This window comes from Hippopotamus amphibius, chromosome 11, assembly GCF_030028045.1.
Source record: "Hippopotamus amphibius kiboko isolate mHipAmp2 chromosome 11, mHipAmp2.hap2, whole genome shotgun sequence".
In the NCBI taxonomy this organism is placed as follows: domain Eukaryota; kingdom Metazoa; phylum Chordata; class Mammalia; order Artiodactyla; family Hippopotamidae; genus Hippopotamus; species Hippopotamus amphibius.
The window spans coordinates 54,449,583-54,475,463 of NC_080196.1; the positions used below are offsets into that span (position 1 = coordinate 54,449,583).

Sequence of the window (25,881 nt, forward strand, 5' to 3'; positions counted from 1 at the left end):
TAGCCAGGATTTTTGTGTGGGTGACGGTTCCCACAACTCTCGAAAGCAAATACTTAACTGCTACTGTTCTGTGGGTCCTTTTTTCCCCCAAGGGCATAACATGTGATGCTTCATTTGGGCCAGATGTTCAGATCAGGGTGTCTGCTCATCCCAGTAGGAACACAACCACAGTTATTTATTTGTCCTGCCAGCACACATGGTGTTGAAGAGTGGCTGTGAAACACAGTGGATGACACACAGCTGATACCCTTCTGCAGAGCCACCAGCATCCCAGCAAACCAGGAGACAGGAGGGGGAGACGCCCACTCCAGCCCCGTGTGATGGGCCATCTACAGCTCCTTTATCTTAAACCCTGAATCAATAGTTTCAACAGATGCAGATTCCATGTGATGAGAGAGCAAGTCAGGAAGATTTGACGTTTTACATTCTTTAGATGTCGACTTTTGCTGTCCCGGCTATTAAAAAGTTACGTGTAACTTCAAGATGAAAGGCATTAGCAGCTTCTTAGAGAGGATAATCCTAATCTTCTGGAGATTTAATGAGATGTAACTCACTGGAGCTTCTGACTCGGTCTATTAATCGAATCAAAGTCAATGACAACCTGGTTGCACTTTGGTGTGAATTTCCTGAAGGAAACCCCGGCCATTTCAAACATGAGCCTCACAGCCGCTGTCTCACTGCTGTCATGGTATTTATCAGACATGAAAATAACTTCTTTTATACCTGCTTGGATGATGAGCTTAGCATATTCATTACACAGGAACAAGGCAGCATACATGGTACAGACTTTCACGTCTGCTGAGTTTTTGTTCATAATGGCATTCAGCTTGGCGTGGCACACATAAGGGTATTTGGTATCCAGTACACTCTCTATTGTCCTCCTCCAAGGCAAGAGGTCATTACTGGACCCATTTGGCATTCCATTGTACCTGATGCCCACAATCTTGTTTTCAGCATTCACAACGCAGGCTCTGACCTGGGAATTTGGATCTTTGCTCCTCTGTGCCGATAAGAAGGCCACTGCCATGAAATACTCAGGCCATTCCAGTCAACACGTTTTTTGCAGGGAACTTCACTCATGCTGGGTCTGCAGGCCAGTGCCCATCTGTGCCGTCGCCTCCGTCCTGCTGAGCACCGGGGAAGGACTCTTCTCACATTCTTAACCATGTCCTCTGATGCACAAACTAAGTTTTAAACTCTGAGAAGTCATCTATTTTTCCTTTTGTTACTTGAGCTTTATTGGTGTTACATCTAACAAACCAACGCCAAACCCAAGGTCATGAAGACTGACAGTTACCTTCTGGCAGTTTTACAGCTTCAGCTCTCACACCTAGGTCTATGGCCCCCTGTGAGCTAACTTCTGTATATGGTGTGAGGTAAGGGTCCAATTTAACTTTTTTGCATGTGGGTATCCAGCTGTCCTAGCACCTTTTGTTGAAAAACATTCTTTCCCTGCTGAATTGTCTTGGCACCTTTATGGAAAAATCAACTGACCATAAATAGGAGGGTTTATTTTGGGACTTTCAAATCCATAACACATATTCTGTATGTCTATCTTTACATCAATACCACACTGTTGTGATTGCCATAGCTTTGTAGGCTTTGAAAATGGGAAGTGTGATCCTCCAACTTCATTCTTTTCCAAGATTGTTCTGGCTGTTCTGGGTCCCTTGTACAGCCACATAAATTTTAGGACCAGCCTGTCAATCTCTTAAAAACAAGCTGGGATTGTGACTGGGACTGTGTTGAACCTGTAAATGAGTTGAGGGAACACTGCTGCTTTAATACATCAGGCCTTCTGATCCATGCACAGAAGATGACTTTCCTGCTGGACCTTCCACTCAGATACAGAACTTCTGTTGAGCAATGTGTGCTCCCTGCTTGGCTGTCTGTGGTCTGGGAAGTGAAATACACTACACTAGTGGAGCTGTGCATTTTTCCAAGAAAGTCAGAAACCCTTCAGAAGCCTGTTACACAGACCCAGTGAAGCATGCAGAGTTTGTGACTCTGTCATTGCTCAAAGAGTCTCTTACAGTCAGTTACAAGCTCACAACTATGTTCTGAAACTTATTACAAGTCTGAATCTCTGAGGAACTAGCCCTGTATCATGTAAATGCTATAGTTTAAATGAATTTTGGCTATTACTGAAAAAGGCAAAGTGTATTACTGAGGCCCCGTGAACAACTAACATCCCTGTGAGGTACATGAAGGGACCAGGTCAGGGCTACAAACAAACCAGAACTTACCAGGCTGTGGCACTAAAGGAACCTGTCTCACTCACCCCTGAAGACACACTGTTGACCCCACACAGACACTGAGTGGTCTGCAGCACTGGTAGGATTCTTCTGACTATGGCTGGTGGACAAAACCACTGCCTGGATCAGCACTACTGGAAGTGTGTGCTAAGCACTGGCACCTGTGGCCAGCTGAAGTCTCACACCAGACTGTAAACCAGCTGCACCACAAGCGCGGGATTCTGCAGCACAGCAAGACGCCCTGCTGCAGAAGCAGTGCTGACTTGTGCCGCGGCCCCTCCTTCAGCAGCCTGGCCGTGAGCAGCACAGGTGCAGGTGAAGTGAAGTCTTCTGGGTGGAAACAATGCAGCACTCTTCGCCAGTGACACCGTGTTCTTACCAGACGGCTGTGAAAAGGTGTCAGAACTCACCTTTTGGACTCCATGGCTTTCCAGTACACCAGAAATAGGAGAACATCGGAATGCCGCATAGGTAGCTCTAAAAACATCTCCGCTCTCATCAACTCCCTACAAAGACACCATTTAAGCAATCAAATAAAAAAACAAAAAAGTCAGTGGATCATTTCCACAGTGAAGCCAATGCCTTCACGGTCATTAAGGATAAAGCAGACTGTTTTGAGGTGGGCCAGGAGCACCAGGGGCCCAGCTCACACCAGGCCTCACCTGACGTGGACCCTCCTCCCACCCACCGCCTGCAGTGCTCTGTAGGAGGCCACTCCCACATCAGAGGACTGCTGTTTCCTCAAAGACCCTGAAGGCCCTGCTGAGCATGTGTTTCAACACCCCAAGCGATACCAGTGCTTCAGTTCTTGTCAGTGGGCCCAGTACTACCTTTTGCACACGTCTTGTTAACATTATGACTCAAAACCATGACGGTCACACCAAGAAGAGGGCAGAGAGGCCACACCACATGTGACCACACACTCAGCTCGGGTGGTGCCCACTGGAGGATACCACTTGCAGGGCACACAGGCTAAGACTCACTGGCAAGGCAGGTTTAATCCTGCCTCCTACACTCACTCCCACTGGCTGAAACACACAGCAGCACTCAGAACCTGGGATAGAAAAGCACACACACAACGCCCTGGAATAAAACTTTTATATATTTTTCAAAATAAAGTTATTTCAGATAAAGCAGTGCAGGAGATGGCATGAAACAGAGCAAGCACATATTTTCACATACATTCTCTAATCTGACTCTAAAAACCACTTTGGAACAAGACTGGGCAGACCGGCTGCAGTAAATGAAGCAGGGGAACAAAAACCCAGTAGCCTCAACCAATGCTCACAATCCAGATTTTTAAACATCTGCATAAAGTTAAACATTAAAACAAGTATATTGGAGGCAACTATTACTGACCTTGACATAAGGTGGGGCTAAAGATGACAGGTGCCACCTCACTTCTGTGTCACCATGATTCTCAAGTTCCAGGTAACTTCCTAAAAGGAACACATTTAACAACTCAAACTCTTTGAGAGGTAAGTAAACAAGCAGATTCCTGGGACAACGTGTGGCAAATACTGTGGTTACCTCATCACAGGGAAGAGATACAACTAGATCCCTTGGCGTCCAAAAGGAACAACATTAATTTCTAACAACGTTCTGTTTGACAGGTGCCTTACCTTGTATTTAACCGAAGTGCAATGTGAAAAGCTACTGAAGGACTAAAGCAGGGTCTTCACTGCGCAGGGGAGAGGCTGCACAGGGTCAGAGTGCGGGCACAGCCTGGCCCACATCACTGCTCCCTCAGCCAAGGTGCCACACAGGGTGACCTGCATCAGGCCTGGTCGTGGCCAAGGGAGGAAAGTCAGTGCACAGATGTGGGGTCTATCCTGAAGACAGGCTGCAAAGGACATGTTGACCGACTGGACGGGCAGACAGAGGGTGGGCAGAGACATCGACTGTAGGGATTTGGCTCAACCAAGTGAGCAAGCAAGGCTGACATGGGCAAGGCTGGAGAAGTGGGTTTCGTGGAACAAACAAGAGCTCTGTTTTGCGAGACGCCCACATGTGGAATCCGAGTGGGTGCTGGGGTGCACATCTGGGGCTCAGGCTGAACAGAGAGAAGGAAGGGGAGGTAGGCGGGCCTGGGCACTGGGCTGCACCTGACGTTAGGAGCCGGGAGAGGAGGAGGGAGCAGCAGAGGCTCAGGAGGGGCGCTGAGGCAGGGTGAGCCTGGAGAGCGGCTCCAAGGGGAGGAGTGGCCGCCACTGCTGAGGTCCGACGGACACAGACACACAAAAGACACCTGGAATTGGCAAAATCAAGCTTCCTAGCAACCTTGATGGGAGCGGATTCAGGGCCTAGTGGTGGCAGCAGCTAAGCTGCAGAGGAAGCGAGGGCGGGAACACAACCCCAGCAAGAAGGGGCCGGGGAGGAGGGTGGCTGTCCATGTCCACGGATGATGGCAGGTGTGCTGCGTCCTGACTGAGACGCGTCAGCAAAGGAGACGTGCTGACACAGGAGGGACGAGGGGCTCGAGGGGGTCCCTGCGTGAGACAGCAGGAGCAGGTAGGCCCAGGTTCCCAGTGGAGGGGTCGCCTGGGATGGAGACAGAAGCCTTTCATTTAGTCTAATGGTCTCCAGATTTTCAACCATGTGTGAGGTAAAGGGAAGAGCCAAAAAGAGCAGGAGAGGGGAGGAGGTGGCAGCAGGAGCTCGGAGCCGAGGCATCAGCTGCTGCGGGCAGGGAAGGGAGAGCACGGGAGGGACGGCTGTGAGGGCCACAGGGGAAGCCCTGCTCAGAGGTGCCTGGGGCCCAGGTCTTGTAAGCGCTGAGGGGCAGAGACAGGGCCATGGAGACAGTTGGGTTTAACAAGGGCTGGGATTCTGCCTGCCTTTGAATGCAGAGGGGCACATGGTGGTCACGAATGTTTGTGAGGAATTATAGGGACACACTGCAGAAGTCGAGCAGGGCTAGGGAAGAAGTGGGTTGTGGGTGGGGCAATGGGCAGGGGACGCCCTGGAGGTCTGAGTGCAGTCAGAGAACTGCCCTGACTCCTGGAGTAAGTGAGCTGGAAAGACTGGGTGGGGGTAATGGGCAGAAGTGACAGGCTTGAAATAGAGTGAAAACACCTTACAGCTACTAGTGCCGAGTAGGAGGCACCTGAGGACTGGAGACTGAGTTGCAGTGGAAGACAGACCATGAGAAGTGGGGAGCTGGGGGGCCGGGAGACAGGTGGCCCCAGACCCTGTCTACGTAGTCCATGTGCAATCCTATACCCCAAGGCCAAGCTGTGGGGGGAAGAGTAGGGAGTGGGGGAGGGAGGGCGCCCACAGGAGCAGAAAGCATTATTTCTGGGCCCCGAGGAAGCCCAGAGATGCTTCACACACCATGTCACCGTCCCAGGCCTGGGTAGTGGGTGTTAATCGCAGCCAGGGAGGCTGGGCAGGTCTGAAGCCTGCAGTCACAGCGTAAGTGACAGAGCTGGGTTCCACCCACTTTCCTCTCCTCTACAGCCACTAACTTAGTAGCAATTCTGGTCAAAGACCTAGTGAGAGTTGGTGGGAGGATGATTCTGACAAAAAACTCTAAGCCTCCTGGAATAGAGACAGTTATTAAGGCCTAGATTCAATATGGTACAATCTCTAAGCTCCCCCAAATCCAGCCCATAACTGAAACGATTTCCATCAACTACCTGATTTTCTCCTGAAGTAGCAGGAAATCTGCACCTATCACAAACTGCAGTTAACTAAGCACGTCAGATCCAATATACTAGCAGACACTTGAATTATGTAACCGTGTGATACAATACCTGAAGTCTCTCCAGGTTCTGTTGTAGGAAAACTAACAGTCTTGTTTCTTATCTCAACTTTTGTGGAAGGTGGTTTTGTCGCTGGTTTTATCAGATGATTAACTGAAGGCTCAGTTTCTGGGGAAAGGATTCCAAATGGGCTAGAGGTCAAACAAGTGAAAAGTTCTTCTTGGGTTAGGTCTTCTCGAATTTGGACCTTCACGATTTTCTGAAATGAGCCAAACAAAGGGATAAGATGCAAGAGAAGCTATTATTTAAAAAAAAAAAAAACTCCTATTTTTAAATCATGGTAGAGAAAAGTAATGCCAAATAAATGAAACACTGATGAATTTAGAAATTAAAGTCTACTCAGATCCCAAGGTAGCTCTTCAACTTTATCCTTTCTCCCAATGCCCCTCTTCTTTACAAAGCAGAGTTTTCAGATTAATGATGGCTTCCAGGACCACTCTCCACCCCTGCCTGCCCAGGACGCTAGGTCAGCTCACCAGTGGAAAACTCGGCACTAAGTGCTCTATTCAAATAAGCCTATCTGGGCTGAAAAGGACACCTCAATTTGATTTCTGAAATGTTAGTACTATCAATGAGGATTACAACATTTAAACTTCAAAAAAAGAGAAATGTTGATCAAAAAAACATTTTAAAAAGTACCTTCTGTCCATTGTCACAGTGTATATAGATCAAGCCACTCCATGGGAACACTGAATGTTTTCTGGATAAGGAGGAATTAGGACTCACAAGAATTTGTAGCTTACTCCTTAAAAGAAGAATTGAATACTGAGAACCAAGAATATCCTGTACTGTAACAGCAGTAAGCACAAGAGTTATAAATACTGTTCTGTCAATGACCAACTAGTTCCTCACTGCTCAGAAAGAGCAGAGAACAGGGGAGAGCTCCCAGGCATATCTGATTTTGCCTCAACCCCAACCCAGAGGCTGATAAAAACCTAAGTGACGTAAACCCAAGAACCTAAGCGCAAAGCTCATGTGAAAATGGACCATACTACAGAAATGCCATCTAAACAGCAATTCAAGCTAAACATTTCTGGAGCAAAAGACCAATAACACAAAAGCTGAGCCACCCAATGATAAAGAACGAACCATCACAGAACATAACTGGAAGGGAAGGGGGGGTGGGAAAGAGCGTGTCTTTCCCCCCGCAGTGGGTCAGGTTTCCTGTGCTCACTGTTCTCTTCAAGAGCTATGGGACTTAGTTGTGGACTTAAACGTGGACGATGTAATTGGACCTGTGACTTAAAAGAAACCACCAGTTACAAGACAGGTCAGTATCCACATCCAAAATGGCTGAGCAAGATGACCTCCTACTGCCAAGAGCTCAACACACGGGGCGATGGACAAGTCGCTGTGAACGACTTGGTCTGTCATCTCCCAGCTTTTCACCCATTAACGGGCAAATATTTGACTGCTTTGGTCCTAGAAACCTTTCTCTGGAGTGTCCCCAACTATACCTTAACCCAGTCTTAGTCAAATAAACTCTCCTGAAATGCATACACCATCATTTTGCAAAAGCAAATACACTTCATGTCACTCCTGTGCAAAGCTGCTATTCCCAAATGTGAAGCAACTTCAGACATGCATGTTCTGTGCCAACCCAGACATAGTCTGCGAGAAGCTGCAGAGCTGAGCTTTATCCCACCAGTAATTAAGCTGCACAAAGAAAGCAGTTGCTCATCACCATTTGGCCCCCAAAGACTTCTTTTTATCTTAAAATATCCTTTGTAGAAAACGGCAAGGTAGATTATGGCTTAGGCATATCCAAAGGTAGGAAACCATGTCTAAAAATGTCCTTAGACTAAACCAAGACAATAAGCTGCCACCCCAAGGTGATGAAGGCAGGATCACCTGGGTTTTGGAGACCACCACCCTTATCATGTGTACAGCCCTATCCCTGCGCTGCAACTCTGCAGGCAGAGCAAAGTCAGGAGACATTCGGCTATCTTCCACTCCAGGAACTCTCTCCCGCCTCACACGTCTCTCCAGCCTGCTAAGCAGGTACCGTGACTGGCTGTGGACATGGTCCCCACCTGCTAAGCAGCACGAGTCTTGAACTCTCTGTGGTCCCAGAGAACCACACGTGGTGCTCTGTACAGAGTCAGCACACTGCAAAATTCTATTGAATAAATTAAAATGGCCTATTATTGGATCCTTAAAAAGTCACCATGCTAAAGCATCTGAATAACACCCAGGGGAAAGGAAGGTCATACTTACACTGGCGCAATAAACCCATGCTGTGGTGTCACTGTAAGGCAATGTGCTGGCCAGTACAGCTCAAATTTCAGTAACCTAATAGAATTATTTAAAATTTGGAAACGTCCAGTTTTGGCCATATCACCTATGACAAGCAGATAAATAAAATGTTACTTACATTTAGCTTTGTGAAAAAGACAAAAGGTAATAAATAGTAAAAATAAATCCTAAATAAATATACTACAATATCAACTTATTTTGCTTTCCCAACTGCCCAATTAAGGAAATTTCAAATTCCTGATAAAGTAAGACCTTCACTTAGTTTCCTCTTGGAAACTACAAAGACACTGAACAAAGTTTAATACTGAACAAAGAAGAAAAAGGAAACCTTGAATTGTTACCCCTGTCTTATCTTGGGCACAGACACAGGTACTAGATTTGCTCCTGCTCTGGACCAATGGTATCAATGTTAAGAGTAAAAGAGGCCAAGCGCCAACTGCATTCTCGGGGGGAGGGTGGGGCAGGAGGAAGGGCCTGCAGATGGGCAGCTCTGCCACACGTAAGCTGAGAGCTTGGCCTGGGGTCCGAGGCCTCAGGTCATGACAACGCTCTGGTCGGGTCTGTAACAGGCAGGGGAGGAACTGGGAAAGCCACCAGGCACACCTGCACGGAGCCTAGGTCTGTCCCACGAGAGCCCTGCATACAGAGCAAGTACAGCCTGGGCCCGAGAGGGACTTTCTGTCCTGTCACTGGGGATATACTCACAAGAAGGGGCAACCAAAATCAAGTGTTCAGGCTGGACAGCCCACACTTCTTCTGAGGCTGATTTATCTTGAGGTGGGTAAACAGCTTGTGAAAGAAGTGGAGACCCTTGAGGACCTTTCACTGGTAAAACATCCAAAGAAATGTTACCAACATGTGTCCCACAACTGCCAGATTCACTAGAGAGAGAAAAAGAAATTAAAACTGATAAAAAAGCAGATAAAATTGTGTCACATTTTTATACTAATTATTCATAACTCTGAAAACAGAAAAAAATACAAGTGCATTATATACTATATTTTTCAATGAATAAAAATCCTTCACATTGGGTATTCTTAAAGTAGTGCATAAAAAATAAAGTACAGTGTAAGTTAAATATTACTGATCTTTAATTAGAATCCACAATGATTTCTTCCTTGCCTTGATTTCTGCATGCCATCTGAGGTCTCTTAAAAGATTTACTAGAGAGACTTCCCTGTGGTCCAGTGGCTAAAACTCCACACTCCCAATGCAGGGGGCCCGGGTTCAGGTACTGATCAGGGAACTAGATCCAGAGTGCCACAACTAAAGATCCCACATGCCACAACTAAGACTGGGCACAGCCAAACAAATAAATGAATATTAAAAAAAAAAAAAAAAAGATTTACTAGAAAACTACCCAATATTAAGAATTTACAAAGAACAACAAAACTCTTCAAGTATCTGTAATTGAATAATGACAACTGGCTTCACAATGCTGACACCAAAAAGCTTAAGACGAAATCTTCTTGGCAAAATACTACAGTAAGCAATGTTCATAAAGTTTTGGAAGATTTTTTTACTGTGTTGAAATTGGGTTTTCTAATAAGCCTTAGGTTACTGAAAAATTGTAATTCAACTAAATTTCATAATCATGAGAACACACAACTTAACTGAAATTCACTGGTGTGGTGCCCAAGTTCACCTACCACAAAGCAGGGCTACACGTTGACTCCAGTCAACATTTGGTAGAGAGAAATCCCTCTCTTCACCCCCAACTCACTGCTCTTTGACCAGCCCCTTTCCAATCAGACCTACACTGGCCCAGAGAAACAAAGAGGACACCAGCCAAAAATCAGAAACAATTTAAAAAACAAAACTGATTCCTGTTATTTTAGCTTCCTAAGAACCAGTTCCTCACAACTGAGGTAACTGTCAAGGTAATTTTTAATATATGTAACTTCTGTCTTTGACTACCTTAGAAAAAAATTAACGTGAAAAGTATAGGGATTAAAGATAAGCTGGCATGAGTCAGAGGCACTAGGGTGAGTGGGGGGGTTGCGGGGGGTCAGCCCTCAGCTGGTGCCACTAAGACTTGCAGGTATGAGCTGGCAAAACTGGGAGACAGCCCACGTGATGACAGGATTGGCTGAAAACAGGGGGACTGAGTAAAACGTAAACATATTGAAAATAATGGGGCCAGGCTTCTCAGTACTGGAAAAAAAGGGTACAATTATGGGAGGGAAGGAATCCATGTGTTGTGTTAGATTAGAATTGGAGCTATCAGTGTAAACTCATGGTTTTAACACATTTACAAACAGAAGTAGACACAGATGTATATGGATTTGTATATAAACTCATATTTCCTAGCTCTGCCCACTCAGCGGGCCTAGAAGCAAGGACACCTCAAGAGCAATGAGCACACTGCTGCCCGTGTCCTGGTTTCCAAGCTGGACAGACAAGTGAAGGACGAGCCTCAACTGTCCTGCTGTGCCTGTGAATAAGGAGGTGCCCAGAGGTGCTGTGGGCATAGGCAAAGGACCAAGGAGCGGGTCACGGACCAAATAATGCCAACAAGGATTAATCTTGAATCCACAAGTCCACCCTAATACGTGTGAATAGAAGGAAAAGGAAATTCCTTCCTCAGAGTGGAAAGATAACTAATAAATGTAGAGAGAAAGATGGGATCGGAACATCACCATTTAGTGACCAAGACAGAAACAACATGACTCAGGAAGCAATCCTCACTGGGTGCTCCAAGCCTGGCGAGGAACAAGATCGTTCACTGTCTCTAAGTTACGTATTGTAACATCCCTTCAAGATATGTATTAACTTTACAGCAGAGAAACCTGGCAAACACCATTTAAACAAACTGATAAAAATATTGCTAGTAACGGGACAAATCAGCATTGTTCACCAGCAGGGAAGCTGCGCTGAGAAACAAACAGCATCATTCTGCGTGTCCCTGCAGCTGTGAGCGCAAGTCGAGACTATTTTGCAAAGTAACTGGCCTGTACTCTGCAATAACATCAAAGTCCCTGATAAGAAGGGGTTAGCAGCTGGCCTGCAGCCTACTTTTCCCTTTCTATCAGGGACAATCAGGGGAAAAAAAGAAAGATGGCTTGCTTAAATTGCCTTGTAATCTTGCGAGTGCTGGATCTCAGAGCAAATGCACTCAGGCAGCACCTGGTCTGTCTCACATTGCTGTTGGTAAAGAAATCTGAAACTTACGAATTTATGTGGCACAGTTGTTTGAAAAGCATCACGTAAGTTATATAATTATCGAAGTATAAAATACCTTTCATGATAAAAAATAGTCCCCTTTTGTGTGATATATCACATCCACAACTTAGGAACCCTGCGTTAAATCTGAGCTAGAGGAGTGTTGCTGTTACAAATGGGATCTAGAAAGCACCACAGGCAACCCCAGGTTTCTCCATGTTTCGCCCCAAATTATTACTGAAGCTTCATTCTGGATAACACCTTTGATTCTGGGGATTGTACGTGGTAAGCCAACCCTGTGTATTTTCTCAATTAGGAAAGAAAGACCAAGCAGCTCTCTTTATTGAAAGAGAGTAAAGGGACAAGATAACCAAATGCACATGTGATCTCAGATTAGATTCTGGACCAAAGAGGAATTGGAAAGAGGCAGTTTCTTATTTGCTGTTTGCCTTAACTACACAGGACATCACTAGGGGAGTCCGTGGACTGGACAGTGGTCCTGTATCGCCGCATCAGTGTCCTAACCTGATGGGCTTGCATGGCTACAAGGGGGAGCATCTACAGTAAATTCAGGGCTACTGGTCATCATGCCTGCAATTCACTCCTAAATGGTTCAGAAAAAGCTGTGTATACATAAAGGACAATACGGTAGATGTGGTAAAACGTTAGCAACTGAGGAATCTCAGTACAGAGTGTATGGCAGTTCTCTATATATTATTTTTAGACTTCTCTGTAAATTTGGAATTATTTCAACTTAAAAATAAAGGTGAAATAAACATTTTGAGACAAAAGCCCACCAAAGTACAAGGGAAAAGATCAGTTCTACTGTGAATCAAATAATCTTGAAATCAGATGAAAGATGTTTTGTTAGTTTTACCTTTTAGATTCCAAACAAAGTTTGGAAGAAGGTGGAAGAAATTCTCTGTTAGAAACAGAATCTCTAAATTCTCCAATTACTGAGAGTATAATTTTACGCATGTTTCCATAAAAGAGCTGGATGTCATTGGGCCTCTGGGGAAGGTCATATACTGAAATAGAAAAATAATATGTGAAATACATGAATTGTCACATAATCATACCACTGAGTAACAAAGACACTTACATATTTACATATTTTCTTTGTTGGGGGTAAGTGACATTTGGGTTTTTGCATCAGAGATTGGCAGTTCAGGCTCTGGCTCCTGACTTGGACGACGACCGAGCCAACACTCAGCCCTGGGACTGTGGCAACTCCTTGACTGCCCGGAGCCTCAGTCCCCAATGGGTAACACAAGTCACAACCTCTCTCGGGGCAGTGGGTGTGCTATGGACACTGTTCTGATCCCTAACATAAACTAACCCAGTCAGTTTCCACAGTTCTCCGAGGCATCATCACCTTCACCCAAATGAGGAATCTGGAGCACACTGTGTAAGTCTCATAAACATTTAACTTAAGCAAATCCAGAAACCAGGCAGTATTAGTATAACTACACGGATTTAGATTGATCAGACAGTGAATTTACACATGCAAGATTGATATTTAGATTGATCAGACAGTGAATTTATATATACAAGAAATTTTAAAGAACATGCTTGTATTCTACATATAGATATTAAGGATTACATATTTTTAAGATGAAAATTCAGAAAGAATACAAGAAATGTAAATTAAAATTTACATTAAACAAGACATCTATCTACAAAAGTTTAATTGTGAAGTTATTCCACAGTAATTACACATTTTGCAAAAGTAAGATAGCTATGAATGCTTGTAATAGTAATACGCTCAAACAAATGTTTTTCAAAATAATCATGTAAAAAGTTCAACTGCAACATTCTCACAGGGATCCTTTATACCAATCGACACACAACCAAGTGGGGCTGCTTCCTCCCTTCACCTGGACAGCACACACACCACCTCGAGCAGCCCAATACTCCCTGGGGTGTGACCCGGTGCCCAAGGACCCACTTGAAGCCCCCAGTCAATCCCATCTCAGGGGGTATCAACAGGTCACCTGAGTGCTTGATCAGGTCTGTCAACACACCCACGTCCTAAATGTCCACACACATAGCTCCCTCTGCCTGAATACCCATCCCGACCCTGGTCCACACCTGCTCCTCCCTGTTAACCCCCTCACCACTCTCTCAGCGGGGTGCCCTCCTCTGTGGCCCCCAGATCCCTAAGCACAGTTCTGTCATAGCACTCTCACGCTGAACTTGATCACCTGTCTCCCCGGTGGCCTGTGAGCCCCTACAGGCAAGGGCTGCACCTTCTACCCCTGTGACTAGTGCCCTGCACTCCCCACCAGTCCACTCAGCCAGAGTCATGAAGCTGCGCCACCCCGAGGGCTGCAGACTTGCGCTGCCTGGTTCTCACCAGACTCCACTGCTGCTGCAACACGTTGCTACGTGAGGATACAGGAGATGAAGCTTGGAGGAGCTGGGGCGGCAGAGATGAGCTATGAATTGAGGTTCAGCTCTAAATTTAAAGTTCTTTCCAACCATTTCAAATCTTTTCATTATTTTTAATTAACCCACCCTTGAAGCAGATGATCTAGACTCCCAATTTGCTGAAGAGATTATAAACTATTCTACATCACCTCTACATAGGCATAAATACCCTTTTCCTTTATCACTTCCTTCTTTAGAATGAGTATGTTTTTCACTAAAAAACTAGAAAATAAAAATGGGGGAAAAGACACTACCACCTGAAATTCTACCACCAGAATATAACCACTCTTAATATTTTGGTGTCTATACTCCTGCAATTTTACCTATATAACTATAAATGAGACATTAAATTATTTTTACCAAATGAAGATCTTATATGCAAAATTTAAAAATAATTTTTTTCTTAATAAACTGAGGGGCTTTCCATGTCATTTAATACAGAATCATATTGTCTGAATAGCTTCAAAATATTCTACTGCACAATTAAACGATCCCCTATTCTTGGGCATTTAGGTTACTTCTAACTTCTTCCTATTACAAACAATACTATGGTGAAAATCTGTACACATATTTTTACACAGTTTTCATGTTTCCATTCTTATATTGTGTATGAGTCATAAATACCATTAAATACCTGAACTGCTCAGCCCAAACAAGGCTAAACATCTAGATTAGTCACTCTACTACTATCACATCCTCCATAAGTTGCACAGCAGGCACAAGAGCAGAGAAATCTCAAAATGAACGTAGGTTTGCAATCATGAAATCTTGAACAGTAATAACCTGAGTTTAATCATGACCAATCTTCTCCTCTATTCACAAATGCACCCAAAGACTAAGTGCAATAACATATTAATAACATCTAACATTTACAAGGCAGAGCTCTCTCATGTGATCTTCACAAGAACTCTGTGTAGAGAACACAGACATTATTCTTCTCATTTTACAGCCAAGAAAACTGAATTTCAGTGATGTCCAAAGTCATACAACAAAGCTGTGACTCAAATTCAGCCTGACACCATATCTAAACTGACACTCTTCCTCCTCTCACACACACTGGACCCAGAAGATTTACAACATGTTGAAATTCCTACCTTCAGTTACGAGCAGCTCATCCTGAAATGCTTCTGCGAAGTCAATGCTCTGCAGCACACTCTGAGAGGGAAGGACCTGCTCTCTCACCCCCGGTGTGTGCAGCATGGCTCTGCCAGTAGAGATTTTATTCAGAACAAGTTTTACATATAAAATAACCTTAATTAGATTTCATTCATGCATCTGGAAAATCCCACTAGCATCATGATACATTAGCTCATAGATATTATGTCTTAAATCCCAATATAAGTAATTTTAAAAAGAAAACTTGTTTTGTAAATTCCCTTAAAAGTTATACATGGTAGCACAATCATCAGTTTCAGTTAAACACACTGAAACAATTCCCTAACAGAAGAGTAGAAAGAAGATAAAATTAGATTATTTTCAGGTCATACATCTTCATTATTTGTGGTAACTTGGTCAGTTAGAAATTTGTCTCAGAAAAAATACGCCAAGAAAATGATACAAATAAGACATCAGAAGGAAACACTTAAATTACCATGTAATTTTGTTAGTTTGACCTCTTCTGGAGAATTTTTAGGTTAGAGAACTGAAAAGTAAATTTCTCTATAAAACTCAGATATTCACAAATTAAAGAAACCTCATTAGTATAAATTAATGGCAAAGAGGAGTTACAAAGCAGTATGCTGATTTCTATAACCCAGCAGAGAGAAAGGAAAAAAACCAAAAAACCTTGTGATCTAGTTTCTCCAAATGTCAGTTTCTACTTCTTAAATACTCAACTGAGAGACAAAACCACATTCAAAGTTGAGCTCTTCACATCAGGTCTGTGCTATCACCATGTAGCAACGCTTCACTAAACTCTTCTTCAACATTCTAATAGTCCCCCACATATTAAAAATAAAAGTTTCCTGAATTGTGTATCAGAATAAAACACAGCAGAGCACAAAGGACTGGAAGAAGGAAAGGCTGGCGCACGCACACGCACATCCTCCTGGGAGGCAAAGACTTCCTGCGAACGATGAACTGGCAGGAGCTTCACTTACCTCATACTCAGCTTCAGGCTAGGAAACAAGATTTTGTGACACAAGAACTCTGACTTCAACACATAGGAACGTCTAACTCACACCTAGACCTAAATATAGGTTTGAGAACATTCTGACGTATTAAACTACATTTAAATTGGACATACCCAAATCAACTGGTTTGCAAGGCAGAAATAGAGATACAGATGTGGAGAAGAAAAAAACATATGGACACCAAGTGGGGAAAGCAGGGGGGTTAAAGGGGGACGAACTGGGAGACTGGGATTGCCGTATATACATTACTAATAAGAAAAAAATATCAAATTGTACACTTTGGATATATGCAGTTTATTATATGTCAATTGTGTGTCAATAAAAGTTCTTAAAGGAAAAAAAAAAGTCCTAGAGGACAAGAAACTAAAAAAAAGAAAGAAGAAAAAAAACTGAACGTACCAAATTTTTTAGAAGTACAAGCTTAAGTAACTAGAATTAGACACCCTACACATGTCTAAAATACTGCTTGATCCTTTCAAATAATTCTCAGCACTCCCAGAAATGTTCCAAGTCAGGTGTGTTTACACAATGTGCTCTTTCACTAGTTCTAAATCTTTTCTGAAACTAATTTGCCATCATTACAAAGATGGTCCTATGATGAAGTCTGAGGTCCTCTTTGAGCAACAGAGCCACTATGTACGTCCAGAAAAGGACACTGCAAGGAAACCTACAGTTTCCTACAAGTATTTCTACCTGAATTTCTCCTAAAGGTAGCTTATCGGTCACACAAATGTAGCAAGGTTTTTCATCTGCCAGTTCACTAATAAGCAATAAAACATCTTCTATAAATTCCAAATCCCAAACCACTGTCACAGTCTCATCATTCCCACTGAATGGTCCCCATCGTCATGTAAGGTAAGTGACCCACCTTCGGTACTGCTGTCTTGAAATTTCATCTCCACCAAAAAAGTGTATAGTTGACAGTTCTGTGGTGGTTTTACAATTGCTTTCTCTGTCTGATGGATTATATATTACAGTAACATCCTGATGCCAAGAAAAAAATCAGGAGTGAATATTAAAAATTTCTAAGTCATTTCACTCTGAATAAATTGTCATAGGAACACAAATAATCACTATAGACACAGATGCACATAAACAGCATTTCCAAGATCAAATAAGTCCTTCCACTCCTACATTCCTTTCAAATATGATTTTAGCTTTCAGCCATAAAATACATAATTATCGCTTTAACCTAAAAATGAGCTCAAATTTTTAGCACAGAGACTTTCATACTCACTTCTTGTGTTCTTTCCTTGAGCACAAATTTGTCTGGAAAAATCCTTAATACTCGACGATCCAGCAAAACTTTTTTCTGAGAATCCTTGAAACCTACAGCTTTAACAAAAGCTGCTCGAGAGCCAGTGTTACGAACAGAAAAAACAATTCTACTTTCTTTGCCAGGAACTAAGTCAGTCACTGTTACCATGTAACTGTCAGATAATTTTTTAACATTTTCCAAAATCAGGTTACTTGTACCTCCATATCCAGACAAAGGTATCTAAAAACAAAGAACACATACACCCAAAATTATTTTTATGTAAGCAGAAAACAGAAGATTAATTACAGTCAGAGAAGATAATAAAAACAGATTTACTATAATTAAAATTAGTAACCTTTGTGTACTTTGGCTAGTAGCTTCCCCACTGCCAATCTAGCCTTATAATAAAGACTGTGTCTTAAGGGAAAAACAAATCAAAGAGCTGCAAAATTATTTACCTTCCAATATGCCAAGAATGATTATTTCACTGTTATAGAAACCAAGCTTAGATGATAAAGGAGCAATGAAAAGATTAATATTGATATGCTTGCTTAAGAAGTGTTTAGCATGAAAGACACTGGAATTTATAATTTATTCTCAAATGCATAAAAAAAGATGAATTGATGGATGGTTAAATATGTGACAAAAGAAATACAGCGCAATGCTAACTACAGAATCTAAGTGGTAGGGTATGTGAGTCTTCACCATGTAATTCTTTCAAATTACCAGTAATTCTGAATTTTCAACATGAAAAGTTTTGGGGGCAGAAAAACCCGTGAGTATATAATCCTGCTAACTTCTGGTCTAGCAGAGTCAGAAGAGTGTGCCAAAGCGGCCAAAAAGAAGGCAGAACTCAAACAAGCCTCAGAGCACAACCAGCCTGGCAGTGGGGACACAGAGTGGAGGCTCCAGTGCTGATTGGGGCCATCCCTGTGCCATGAGCCTCCCACGGGGCTCAGCACTTCCAGGAAACATGGATTCACAGAACAGACTCTATATAAACAGGAATGTAGGAAACAAACTTTTCACACTTTAAGATGCACTCCCTTAAAAATGATCTTTCATTCCTAATTATTAAAATAAATTTCAAAGAATCCTTTGCAAACTTGAAAACATCAGTAGCTTACTTCAAGTTGCTATGTACTAAATAAAGCAACATTTTGAAAAATTAAATTCAGGCTGACCAAAAATCAGTATTGCTTGCCCTCTAGTACAAATTAGTAGCATTTTTAAAGGGCTTCAGATCTGAATCTCCTGTAAATCCCACTTCAAAGTGAGCTCTGCTAGTTTCAAGAGCCAAAAGTATTTCTAATTTTTCGTTTCCCACAAAAACTTGCAAGTAAATCTTATGCATAAAACTAGAAAATAAGAGGGAAAGTCAGCTTTTGTAAACACTTGAAATCAGTATTCTTCCTATATTTTCAAAGTCTAAGAAGTCACAAATAACTACTGACTAAAAGGTTAAGAACAAGAATGATTAAATAAAATGAAATCTGACTAATGCCCACTGACCCAAAGATTCAATCAGAAAAACTGCTGCTCTAGAGCAGGTTTCTCAGGGAATTCCTTGGTGGTCCAGTGGTTAGGACTCTGTGCTTCCACTGCTGGGAGCCCAGGTTCAATCCCTAGTCAGGGAACTAAGATCCCACAAGCCTCACAGCCAAAAATAAAATAAAATAAACAATCCCTCTAGAGCAGGCTTCTAAGCCTTGGCAGAGTGGACCCTGGGCTAGGCCATCTGACTTGGGGCACCCTGTGCACTGTGGGTGCCTGCCGCACCCCTGGCCTCTACTCACCAGGTGCCAGTAGCACCTTTGCCCACTTCCAGTGTGACAACCACAAATGTCTCCAGAAATTACCAAGTGTCCCTGGAAAGTGAAACGGTCTCTGGTTGAGAACCAATGCTCTTCAGGTCTCATTCTGAAAATGGCCACTTACACTTTTAAACACCTCTGCCCACCACAGCTCACAGGGCCACGTGAAGAGCTCCGCAGAGTGTGTGTCCAGCTCCAGCATCAAATAGTTAGATTTACCACAAATACCTACTCTTTTTTTAAAAAAAACTTTTAGGTGCTGTTAATCTTGTAACATCACATTTCTGCCATGACACTAGGAAATGGACCAGCATCAATCGCAGTCCCAGCCCCACTGCCAATAACTGCTAGGTTCTGAGCTACTTTCAAGGGAGCTCAGGTTTCCTCCGACTACCTTGTCCTTCTTTCCTCTCCTCCAGGATTTATCACTTTTCTCTCTTAGTGCCCTGAATCAAACTAAAGAAATGACTTGAAATCTTTTGAAATTATGCCGGGAAGAAACAAAATAGAAAAGCTCTTGTCTTTGTATCCCTAGTGTAAGGAACAGAGTCTAATAAGTGATGTCAACAGATACTTTGCTGAAATGAAAGAATAAAATGTACTTGGAAAATCAGCATCTTCAGTTCGATCTGGATTTACCAAAAAATGGGTTCCTGAAGAGTTGAGTACATTCCAAAATTTTCAAACCAAAATGAAACTTACAAGCATTAGACGAGACCCCTACTCACAGAAATACTACGGGAGCTGCTTTTAAAATAGGACAATTCTACAAGGTATACAATTACTCCCTAACTTGCTTGTAACTCTAGGTAATCACAGATTTTGACTTACAAAAAGCAGAGTATATGTAATTTACCAATATTTAACCAATAGTACAGCACATCATGAATTCCATGGGAGGAAAAAAAAAGCAATAAAATGATCTTACCGTGAACTTAATGCCTGGTTGTGACTGAATTCCAAGATGTTTAATTTCCAGTTTGGCCAACATACAAGATAATCGAGTAGGTGCAAATAACACAGAGATGTAAATGTCTTCTTTTGGACGAATCCTGATCTCACAGTTACTGGTCAATCGCTCTTCTGAACCAAAAGTGTGCTGAAGCTACAATTTAAAAACAATCTCTGCATAAAACAGAGCACCAGCACAAATAAAACATACCATTAACATGAACTCATCAAAGACTAAGAACACAAGACGGCTGGCACATTTAAGTGTTCTGGACCTAGACGGAACCCGGACCTGGACAGATGTGAAACAGAACACAGCCATGCATTCCACAAACCTGAAAGCAGTCCTGGTCTTGTCCTCTAATAAGCAGTCGTAAATGCTGGGCTGTAGATGTAGAATCATTTCTTAAAGCTAGTTTCTGAAGCCTAGAAACAATGACACATTTTAAATGTGGTTTTCCTCCATGGATATTGCTATAATCATACTAGATATTGTTTGGAGATGGACTGACTGCACAGACCACTTGAGCAGGCCAGAAATACCTCCACAGTCTCTGAACGCTACATTTCTGAGAATGTATGCTCAAGCCTCACCTTATCAGAGAAGATTTTTGGCGTAATCTCTCTCCTATTATAGGTCCTTAACTGCCCTTATTATTCATGTTCTAGGTACAGGAATTATCTGTCTTATAAACTAGTAATCAATGAAAATTCAGATTAACAAATTCATTAAGTCACTGAAGTCAATACCAAGCTCAGCTCCAAATCCTATCTTTGGCGGAAACAAGGGTGCTAAGCACATTGCTCAGATTTTTCACTCTAAGATGCTAATTTGCACAAAGCAGTCTTTTCAACAGCATACCGAATCAACCTTACTTTAAAAAACTTACAATGTAAGTAGAATGGATATATGAATAGCAACTGGCTGGCAGGATGAAAACCCTTCAGTCTACAAAAATACATGAACCCTCTCTTTATTAGAGAATAGAGAAAACATGAATAAATCTTTTACTCAAATTTTGAGGACTGGCAGTTAAATTACTTAAGCTGTGGTCTATGCCTGGTGCACCTTGTGTTAAAAGGGAAAGGCTGCTAAGTATAATTAACCTCAGAATAAAATCAAAGACCTTCGGTCATCAGCACACCTGAGAAAAGCCTTCCACAGGTACTCCGGCTGGGAAAGACTTTCTGAAAAAAATTTTTTTTCATAAAAACAAAGCCAATAAAAACCAAGTGCAGTGTTTGGAGATGGACTGATTGCCCGGTCACAGGAGCTACTGAGGAGGGTGCAGTTCCTCAAGCTCACAGCCATGCAGGATGTTTCAAGAGTATAGCTGAGAGGGGTTTTCACTGAGAGCTGCGTAAGGAACACGCACCCCTTCATCAACTACACTGTAGAGTTCTTAAACAGAGGCAACACCTCTGATTATTCCTTCTTGCCACCAGCCCCAGTGCCTTCAGAGAAGGAACAAAGACACTCTTAATTGCCTAAATGTGGTCATCAGCACAGAACTGACCAGAGAGCTTAAGAAAACTGAAACCTAATTTTTCTGGCTTGTATTTTAAAAGTAGGTAAAAATCTCACTAAAATATCTGAATTCATGATAGGATGAATAATGAATATAGGATAACTTTATTTCAACTCTAAAAACAGAGGGAAGAAAGATGGCAGTGAAGTAGGAGGATGTGGAATGCATCCCACTCCACAGATGCATCAGGAATACAACAAAAGACTCAATAATTCCCACAGAGAACCAGCTGAACACCAGCAAATGACCTCGGACACCAGAAAGGACTACAAAGATCCCAACATAACTGGGTAGGACAGAAGGGAAAAAAAAAAAAGAAGAAAGAGAAGAAGAAAGGAAAGGGACGGGTCCCAAACCCTAGGGTGGGGGGATCTGAAACAGAGGGGAGATTGCCAAGTTCGGGGGAACGTCCCTTATCTGATGGGGAAACCCCTTCTCCAACAGGGAATTTCCCTGGGTCAGAAGGGAGGCATTTGGGACTGTTCAAAGAGAGCAAAGCGGCTGAGCTGTGGCAGACAGGAGTGAGAAACACAAGGAGGGTCCGCACCACGGCTCAACGTGTCTGGACTGAGACGTCGATTCACAGCTGAAAAGGGGGTCTGGGAACTGGAACGTGGGAACAAGAGAACTGGTTCAGGGTGAGAAACATTGTTGGCAGTGGGGAGATAGACTGAGAGGACAGGAGGGAAGAAAGTCGCAGCAGAGAGTGCCTACCGTGGAAAGCTGCACGGCCACAGTGGCGGCTCAATACTGCTGACTCTCAAGCAGTGGGGAGGAGCCGCAGGCTCAGCCTCTCTCTCAGTGCCTGTGACAGACAGAGGAAGGACCCCTGTGGGCCTAGCTAATGCACTCAGGGATAACAAAGGCCCCTGGGTGGGGCTGGCCTAGAGCACCTGCAGCCGAGAGTCAAAAGCCTGCAGAGTGGCCCAGCTCTGGAGACATTCTGTTTACATCTGAGCCACCGGTGTCCCTCTGCAACAGGCACCAACCCAGCCGACTGAGCTGCCATGACCCAGGCAGGGTGCACCAGCGGAGTCATAGCAGAGGGGAGGAGCCGCGGTTGGAGTCGCTCTCTCAGCCAGAGCTGCCCAAGCCGCCATGACCCTGGCAGGGCACCACTGCTAACTCACTCCCAGGGGAAGGAGCCACTGATATACCCTCTCTCTCCCCACACATCGGTGCGTACAGAAGAACAATAAAGGAAGCTCTGCTGGTCGCAGAATAATACAAAAAGCCCAAGGCAGGTAGAAGGACACTTACAGCTGAGACCCCAAGCAAAGAGAAATGTTATTACTAATTCGATTGATCCTGGTCCATTCTGGGGTCAGTTCTAGTTTTTGTTTTGTTTTGGTTTTTTGTTTTAAATTAATTATGATCTCAGTCCTAAGGGACCTACACGTTTTATAACATTTTTTATTCTATTTTTATTTTTAGCCTTTTTATGTATTTCTATTTCTAGCTAAGTTTTTTGTAGTGCTGACAGTATCTCTCCTACCTTCTTTTCATCTCTATCTTTTATACATTTCTACTTCTTTTTCTTTTCAAATTTCCAGTCACACTACGCGCTTCTGCTGCCCTCTCTTCTATCCTTTTTTAGTTTATTTTATCTAAATATACTTATAAGCGGGGCTTCCTAGGTGGCGCAGTGGTTAAGAATCCGCCTGCCAATGCAGAGGTCACGGGTTCGATCCCAGCTCCAGGAAGATCCCACATGCCGCGGGGCAACTAAGTCCGTGAGCCAAAAAAAAAAAAAAAAAAAGAAATATACTTATAAGCAATATTATCGGTCTGCTCTGTTTCCTTGCTTTATTCTCCAGATGACACACTGCTCTGGTTTTTATTATTAGGTTTTGTCTTTATCTTAGTTCTAAGTATAACTGTCTGATTTCATTCTGAGAATCTTCAGTCTGTCTGGTGGTACTCTTGCTCTTTATTTACTCTAGCTTTCAAAATCTCTCTAGATTTGTGTTTGTGTGTGTGGTGGGTTTTTTGCTGTTGTTTTTTTGATTTTGTTTCTGTTTTTGTTTTGTTTTGGTTTGGTTTTGAATTTCTGTTGGTTTTCTCTGATTGTCTGAAAGCATACTGGGGTTCTTCTGTTGGGTCTTTCTAGTGCCTTATGTCCGACTGGATTTAGTATTTGTGTTTCTTATACATGTATGTGTTTTCCCTGACTTAGTATTTGTTTCACTCAATACTCTGCCATTAGTCTGGGGTTTGGAGAGTCTTCTTTAAACGCCTTTATTGCCAGGACAAGCAACCTCTGAAGTTTGGACTACTCCATCAGAAGTCAAGTAGGAGGCTCTGGGGAGGGAGCACTGAATTCAGGATGCTAGACTACTAGGGAGTCCTCAGACACAGGGAAGATTAACTGCAGAGAACTGTCACAGAGCCTCATATCAGAATCTAAGACTAGGCTTCGTCCAACTGTCTGCAACTGCCAGTGCTGGACACATCACACCAAACTACAAACAAGACAGGAACACAAACCCTCCCATCAGCACACAGCCTACCTAAAGCCATATTAACCTCGCAGATAAACCTAAAACACACCTCCTGAAACGGCCCTGCTCATTAGAGAGAAAAGACACAGAGCCACACACCAGAAAGCAGACACCAGACCACCCCACCAGGAAACCTACTCAAGACACTGGACAAACCCCACCATAGGGGGCAGAGGGCAGAAACAAGAGGAATTACTACTAGGCAGCATAGGCAAAGGAGACAGCAAATTCTAAAATTAGACAAAATGAGAAAACAAAGAAACACCATGCAGGCAAAGGGAGCAGGAAAAAAACCCACAAGACCAAATAAATGAAGAGGAAATAGGAAAATTGCCTGAAAAAGAATTCAGAGTAACGATAGTAAAGATGATACAAAATCTTGATAACAAAATACAGAAAATACAAGAAACAGTTAATAAGGACTCAGAACTAAAGAGCAAACAAACAGTAATGGACAACAAAATAACTGAAATTAAAAATACTCTGAGGCAGAAGAACGAATAAGTGAGTTGGAAGATAGAATGGGGCAAATAACTGCCACAGAGCAGGAAAGAGAAAAGAGAATAAAAAGAATGGAAGAGAGTCTCAGCGACCTTGGGGACAACATTAAGCGCACCAACATTCAAATCATAGGCATCCCAGAAGAAGAAGAAAAAAAGAAAGGGTCTGAGAAAATATTTGAAGAGGTTATAGTGCAAAACTTCCCCAACATGGGAAAGGAAATAATTCATCAAGTCCAAGAAGCGCAGAGAGTCCCATACAGAATAAACCCAAGGAGAAACACACCAAGGCACATATTAATCAAACTAATGAAAATTAAACAGAAAGAAAAAATATTAAAAGCAGCAAGAGAAAAGCAACAAATAACATATAAGGGAAAACCGATAAGGATAACAGCTGATCTCTCTGCAGAAACTGTGCAGGCCATGAGGGAGTAGCAGGATATACTGAAAGTCCTGAAAGAGAAAAACCTACAGCCAAGAATACTCTACCCAGCAAGAATCTCATTCAAATTCGACAGAGAAATCAAAAGCTTTCCAGACAAGCAAAAGTTAAGAGAATTCAGCACCACCAAACCAGCCTTACAACAAGTGCTAAAGGAACTTCTCTAAGTAGGAAACACAAGAGAAGGAAAACACCTACAAAAACAAACCCAAAACAATTAAGAAAATGGTAATTGGAACACACATGTCAATAATCACCTTAAATGTAAATGGATTAAATGCTCCAACCAAAAGACACAGACTGGCTCAATGGATACAAAAACAAGACCCACATATATGCTGCCTACAAGAAACCCACTTCAGACCAAGGGATACATATAGACTGAAAGTAAAGGGATGGAAAAAGATATTCCATGAAAATGGAAGTCAAAAGAAAGCTGGAGTAGCAATACTCATATCAGACACATTAGACTTTACAGTAAAGACTATCACGAGACAAGGAAGGACACCAGAGAATGATCAAGGGATCAATCCAAGAAGAACATATAACAATTGTAAACGTCTATGTACTCAACATAGGAGCACCTCAATACATAAGGCAAATGCTCACAGCCATAAAAGGGGAAATCGACACTAACACAATAATAGTAGGAGGCTTTAACACCCCACTTACATCAATGGACAGATCATCCAAACAGAAAATAAATAAAGACACACAAGATTTAAATGACACATTAGACCATCTCGACTTGATATTTATAGGACATTCCATCCAAAAACTACAGAATACACTTTCTTCTCAAGTGCACACAGAACATTTTCCAGGATAGATCACATCTTGGGTCACAAATCAAACCTTGGTAAATTTAAGAAAATTGAAATCAC

General features: G+C 42.7%; 1 protein-coding gene and 1 pseudogene across 10 annotated transcripts in view; both read right to left on the minus strand.

The window, feature by feature from the left end:
* CEP192 (centrosomal protein 192) overlaps nt 1-25,881 on the minus strand; it is a 110,039-nt gene that overhangs the window by 17,342 nt on the left and 66,816 nt on the right. For 8 of the 10 annotated variants that reach the window (XR_009048070.1, XR_009048071.1, XM_057699773.1 and 5 more), the window contains 12 exons: nt 20,358-20,448; nt 20,000-20,176; nt 17,237-17,497; nt 16,868-16,983; nt 14,962-15,071; nt 12,315-12,465; nt 8,981-9,156; nt 8,237-8,360; nt 6,659-6,764; nt 6,011-6,218; nt 3,615-3,694; nt 2,666-2,761 (listed from right to left, as the gene is read on the minus strand). Coding sequence is in view for 8 of the 10 variants with exons in the window: in XM_057699773.1 (XP_057555756.1) it covers nt 2,666-2,761; nt 3,615-3,694; nt 6,011-6,218; nt 6,659-6,764; nt 8,237-8,360; nt 8,981-9,156; nt 12,315-12,465; nt 14,962-15,071; nt 16,868-16,983; nt 17,237-17,497; nt 20,000-20,176; nt 20,358-20,448 (1,696 nt within the window). In the remaining 2 variants the exon portion in view is untranslated. Of the gene's footprint in view, nt 1-171; nt 214-1,693; nt 1,752-2,665; nt 2,762-3,614; nt 3,695-6,010; nt 6,219-6,658; nt 6,765-8,236; nt 8,361-8,980; nt 9,157-12,314; nt 12,466-14,961; nt 15,072-16,867; nt 16,984-17,236; nt 17,498-19,999; nt 20,177-20,357; nt 20,449-25,881 lie in introns of those variants that run through there. The other 2 variants (XM_057699778.1, XM_057699777.1) reach the window with 2 other exon arrangements.
* On the minus strand, nt 184-1,177 carry LOC130831545 (deoxycytidylate deaminase-like; annotated as a pseudogene).